At 52.2% G+C, this 5,844-nt stretch overlaps 1 protein-coding gene across 1 annotated transcript in view; it reads right to left on the bottom strand.

Annotated features, from left to right (window-relative positions):
* Nucleotides 1-3,011: 3,011 nt before the first annotated feature.
* TUBAL3 (tubulin alpha like 3) overlaps nucleotides 3,012-5,844 on the bottom strand; it is an 8,599-nt gene continuing 5,766 nt past the window's right edge. The window contains exons 3-4 of the mRNA XM_012803280.1: nucleotides 4,762-4,914; nucleotides 3,012-3,976 (exon numbers count right to left, since the gene is read on the bottom strand). Of these exons, the coding sequence (XP_012658734.1) occupies nucleotides 3,012-3,976; nucleotides 4,762-4,914 (1,118 nt within the window). The remainder of the gene's footprint in view (nucleotides 3,977-4,761; nucleotides 4,915-5,844) is intronic.

Here is a 5,844-nt window from a genome sequence, read left to right as displayed (position 1 = left end):
ATAAATATTTTTTGAGACAGTCTCACTATGTCACCCTCAGTAGAGGGCTGTAGCATCACAGCTCACAGCAACCTCAAACTCTTGGACTCGAGCAATTCTCTTGCCTCAGCCTCCCAGGTAGCTGGGACTACAGATGCCCGCCACAACGCCCAGCTATTTTTTTGTTGCAGTTGTCATTGTTGTTTAGCAGGCCACTTGGAAAGGACTGACCCTCCATTTTATAATAAAACAGACTTTGTTCTTTAGAGCTGTTCAAACCTACCAGCCTTGGCAGATGTGGCCAGCGCCCTAACCACTGAGCTAGGGGGGCCAAGCCCAGATAAATTTTTCAAAGAGCATCCACTACATTTTCAACACAGCGAGAGACTTCATGGTGTGTCTCAACTATCCACAAACCCTGGGTTCTGGGCGAGTGGACTCTGAGGGCATTCTGGGGGCTCAAACAGGACACAACAGCAAATCCCAGGAGCTTCACGCAGCAGGTGACACCTTGAACTGGGCTATCAAGTAGAAAAGTTTGAAAATAAAAGCCAAGAAGACTGTCTCCCAGCAGATCCATATTCAAAGAATAACAAAGGGAGGTCTCTCGTCAGAGGAAAAATAATCCAGACAGAAGCAAGCGTGGGGATGTAACAAGGAACGGGGTCCACCAAGAATTTAGCCATGAGGACAAATCTAAGCAAACGTCCACTATTTAAAAGTGAAAGAACGTTTCAAGCTAACGGAGAAGAAATAAGTAAGAAAAATACCTGGTGAACCCCATCCTTGTGTAAGGCGCGTAGAGGCAAGCAGTAGCTCAGGTGGATCCATTCTGAGATCCACAGCGTCTTGGAACTAGAAATGCCTTAGAAATAATCACAATGAAGAGTTTTAGGGTGTGGAAACGTACATAATTCAAGGTCGCTATACTGTAACAGGCCATGATGTGGACCCACCTTCCTTTACATCTGGTTAAATGTTCTTTCCATGTAGTGCACTGCCCTTTACAGTAAGAAACTTGATTGAAAGACGGAAAGAAAAGAATTTGAGTCTCAGTGTTCACTCCTTAGAAATGTCCACAGTATTCGGGTCACCAAGTCGCTTATTGACTTCTAAGATGAACATGCAGACACAGGTTAAAGTAGATCTCCCGGTAATGGAGACATCAGCATGGTCTCCTTCAGCTGAAGGTGGTTTTCTTCACACATACACAAAGAGCCAGACAGACTCTATTGGTCTATGTCAGAGATCCTGAAGACACAGTAAGGTCCCCCCAAATCAATGACAAGTCAGAGGTGAGAATGAGGGTCACAAACCTTCCCTCGCCTCACAGGACCCCCCCAGCACATCTCAGGGTGCACAGCCCCAGGCTGCAACAGGAGCTCTGGTCTGAGGCTGTCTGAGCATCGGCTCAAGGGGAGCCCTGGGCAGAGGGGTGAGGAGTGGAGTCTACCGGGGACCCAGCCAGATGCTTAGACTCTGCTTGAGACTGATAAAACCTCGTGCTGGAAAACCCTGCCTTTACAGGCATCTTTCAGAGTAACCAAATATTATTTCCACCCAGAAGTGGTCCCTGGCTTCCACGGTGACAAAGGTTTCAGTGAAAAGCAGGCCAGGAGGCTCCCTGAGTGATGCTCTTCACGGCCACATCTCAGGGCGGCGACTTTAGCATGTCAAAGACTCTCCCAGGAACTTTTAAAAATGGAGGGGCATACTCTCTCAATTTTGCTGTGAGCCTGTAACAGCTCTAAGGAACAAAGCCCATTTTATTATAAATGGACGGTCAGTCCTTTCCAAGTGGCACGAACAGGAAGAAGGTGGTAGCTTGGCAATTTGATCTGCTGCCGGGCCCACCTTGAGAACAGCTCCTCCAGGATGGGGGGGGCAGAGAGATGGCTCTTACCTCTGACCTCAGGAGACCCCCATGCAAAATTTAAAGCATATTCTCGTAGTTTGACGAGTCTACAACAGACATACAACTTCGCACTCCAGACGAGGCTAGAGGACTAACTGCCTTCCTGCGTCTCCCTGGGCCAAAAGCACATCCCCTGTGGAGTCCATGAGAGAGCACAGCTGGGGGGTGGAGGGAACAGACAGCCAACAGTGTGGGGTACTGGGCTCCTGCCATCAGTCCAACAGCAACACCTAAGCTCGGGCACAGACCTTTGAGTATCTAGTTCACGTAATTCAAGTATTAGTGCATCTGCACACTGTGGTTTTTAAAAACCTTGCTAGGGTGCTTTATGAATTTATAGCTATTTTGTCCCTAGTAGATTTTTGTTTCAAATGGGACTACTGGGTACCAGAAATTCATCCCACTGTAAATGTGAACTCCTCAGGACACCTCCCCACCACCCCTGGTGCCCAGCTTTCTCTTTTAGCAAGTCCAGAGTGAAGTGAAGCTCAAGAGCCCGTGTTTTTACTGAACCTCGGAAGTCTCTATGAGACAGGATTCTGCTGGCCCCACCTTGAGAACAGCTCCTCCAGGACAGGGGGGCGGAGACGGCCCTCACCTCTGCTCGCAGCTCACTCACATGCAAATTTTAAAGCATATTCTTACTGTTTGCATAAAAGGTAGACTGAGACTGCAAGGCACATATTAGGAGGAAGAAAAAGAATCGTACTGAAAATATTCCTTGATTTAATCAATTCGAAAAACACAGATGTGGGGCAGTGACAGTCAAAATCCACACGCTGTTCTCCACGCCAGGTACAGGGAGGGATCAGCACAGACTTTAGTATTGCATGGTCTCATAATTAAAAAAAAAAGCAAAGGATAAATCTAGGTTTCCATTCTGACAAAAAGACAAAGACAAAAATCCCGCCCAGAAACGACCCTGAGCCTCTGCAGGCTCCGGGAAGCAGAGGCGACTCTGGCTGGTGTCCGGGAATACACACCTCTTGTTAATACGACCCATTTAATTTAGTGGGGACTTGGGGTCTTGCCTCGTTTGGTGTTTGTTCTTCCAGGCAGGGGCACTCTGCCCACAGGCGCACCCTGGCTCAGAAAGGAAGCAGGCCGTTTGACCTACTCATTTCCGCAAGCCGTCCTTGCAGGAGAAGCTCTGCCCCACCTCCTGGTAGTCCCTCTCTAGGGCTGCCAGGTCCTCCCTGGCCTCCAAGAACTCACCCTCCTCCATGCCTTCCCTGAGGTACCAGTGCAGAAACGCCCTCTTGGCGTACATGAGATCAAACTTGTGGTCCAGGCGGGCCCAGGCCTCCATGATGGCCGTGCTATTGCTCAGCATGCAGACGGCCCGCTGGACACTAGCCAGGTCCCCTCCCGGCATCACCGCGGGTGGCTGACTGTTGATTCCCACCTTGAAACCAGTCGGGCACCAATCTACAAACCGGACAGAGTTCCTCGACTTCACGGCTGTGATGGCTGCGTTCACCTCCTTGGGGACCACGTCCCCTCTGTAGAGCAGGCAGCAGGCCATGTACCTGCCACGCCGAGGGTCACACTCCACCAGCTGGCTGGAGGGCTGGAAGCAGGCGGCGGTGATGTCCTCAACAGAGAAATGCTCGTGGAAGGCCTTGTTAGCAGGGACGACGGGAGCAAAGGCTGTCATAGGGAAATGTATTTTCGGATAGGGCACCAGGTTGGTCTGAAATTCGATCAGGTCCACGTTCAAGGGCCCTTGAAACCGGAGGGAAGCGGTGATGGAAGACACTGCCTGGACCATCAGTCGGTTAATGCTGGTGTAGGAGCGGCGCTCGGCGCCAAGCTCGCGGGGACACATGCCGTAGAGGGCCTGGTTGTCCACCATGAAGGCGCAGTCCAAATGCTCCAGGGTGGAGTGGGTGGTGAGCACGGCATTGTACGGCTCCACCACGGCCGTGCAGATGCTGGGGGCCGGGTAGACAGAGAACTCCAGTTTAGTCTTCCTGCCGTACTCTGCCGAGAGCCGCTCCATCAGGAGGGACGTGAATCCTGATCCCGTGCCACCTCCAAAGCTTCGAAAAATCAAAAATCCCTGGAGTCCGCTGCACAGCTCTGCCTAGGAGAAGTATCAATAAAAGGGACGTGAGAACTTGGCCAAATAAATCCAGCAGTGGGCTGGGCGGGGCAGACAGGAGAGAACAAATTCCCAAAACAGACCAAAAAATACTTTGGGAATAGAGTGGTTTACCATCGTCCCCTCCATGACAGACGTGGCTGCCGTGACATTTACCTGAGTGGTACTTCTGGTTTTATTATAAGCAAAGCATAAACAGTCAACTGTCTCTCACTGCCCTCGACGAGTCTATCTGCGTGTGATCAAGGTCTTTATCAACAAGAAGAAGAGGAAATATTGGAGCAAAACCACTTTCCTCCTACAGTGGATGACCACATGCCCTCCAGATGTGCTGGTGTGAAAGGCATCCTGTCACTTAACGATCATGCCAAACACCAAATCCCTTGCTCCGCAAAGGGTCTCCAGACTCAGGTCCTTAGAGAAAGAATCACCTGTCAACAACAGAGTCGCTAACCTGCAGGTAGGGTGGGGTGTGCCTGCTCTGACTTCCTAAATAGTGGCTCCCGTGGAAATGATGACTTTTAGAAGTGCTTTGGAAATCTGTGTGCACAGAGCAAGGGTCATCAGGGGCTCCCCCTCAGGGTCAAGGTTCAGGCTCCCTTCCGATGTTAACAAGGAGGACCCTTCCCAGCTCCGAGCACTCGTTGGATGCCCAGGGTGACAGGACTGGGGGCGATGGTGGTGGCAGACAGGCGACACTGTCAAGTCCTGCAGCAGGCCACATGCGTCCAGGCACAGCTTGGTCAGGGAGGAGAGGGGCCACTTGCCAGCTTCCGGGTCCTCTCCAGCACCAGGTCGATGAGCTCAGGCCCCACAGAGTAGTGCCCACGGGCGTAGTTGTTGGCTGCGTCCTCCTTCCCGCCGAGGAGCTGCTCGGAGTGGAAGAGGGAACGGTGCCTCCCGGTCCGGATCCCATCTGCAGAGGACGAGAGGAGGTCAGCACCCTCGGTCCGGTCCAGCTGCCCACCATGTGGGAGTTCCCCCCAGGACCCTCAACTCTGACCCCACACTTTCCCCCAACACGATGCCCAAGGGATGAAGTCGCACTGCTAACCTGGCCTGCCTGAGCCTGGAAAGGACGGACGCCTCACACCAAGCCAAAAGTGTGCTTTTCCACAGCCCTGCGTAGTTCCCTAGGGCTTCCAAATCAAGTGGCGACAAATGTGGGGGCCGAAAACATCAGAAACTTATTTCCTGACAGCTCGGGAGGCCAGAAGCCCAAAACCAAGGTGTTGGCAGAGTTGGTGGGTCCTTCTGGAGCTGCCTGGAGAAGGAGCGCCTACTCCATGTCACACTCTCAGCACCGCGTGATGGCTCACGGTCCTCGGTGCCCCTCAGTCCAATCTCTGCCTCTGGTGTGCAAGCCTCCCTATTCCCCCATGTGGGTCTGTGTGCTCTCTCTTCTGGGGTTCCAGGTGGGTGTGACTCTAGGAGGAGGCTCTTCCACCCCTCCATCCACCCCACGGCACTTTGAGACAAGCATTCCTGTCTATGGTAGCCAACTGTGTGCTGGAAAAGCACAGAAAGGCATTTGAACCTAAAATATTACTGGGCTGCTCTAAAAGGGGCTGTAAGGAAGAAGGCACGGCAAACTTAAGCGCCCATGCCACCCTCACACAGTGAGCAGAAATGAAGGAGCAGGGAAAAGGCTTGAGGAGGCTGCAGTGTTAAATTCACCCAGAGCCACCTGCTGCCTGGCTTCACTGCTGTTTAAAACCCAGGGCAGTGGCTTGGCGCCTATAGCTCAACCAGCTAAGGCGCCAGCCACGTACACCTAAGGTGGCGGGTTCAAATCCCCCGCCAAACAACAATGACAGCTGCAACCAAAAAATAGCCGGGTGTTGTG

Source organism: Otolemur garnettii, unplaced genomic scaffold (assembly GCF_000181295.1).
Source record: "Otolemur garnettii isolate 467f Iridium unplaced genomic scaffold, OtoGar3 scaffold00019, whole genome shotgun sequence".
NCBI lineage: Eukaryota > Metazoa > Chordata > Mammalia > Primates > Galagidae > Otolemur > Otolemur garnettii.
The sequence above is the reverse complement of the archived record's forward strand: the minus strand, read 5'-3'. Positions and strand labels throughout refer to the sequence as shown.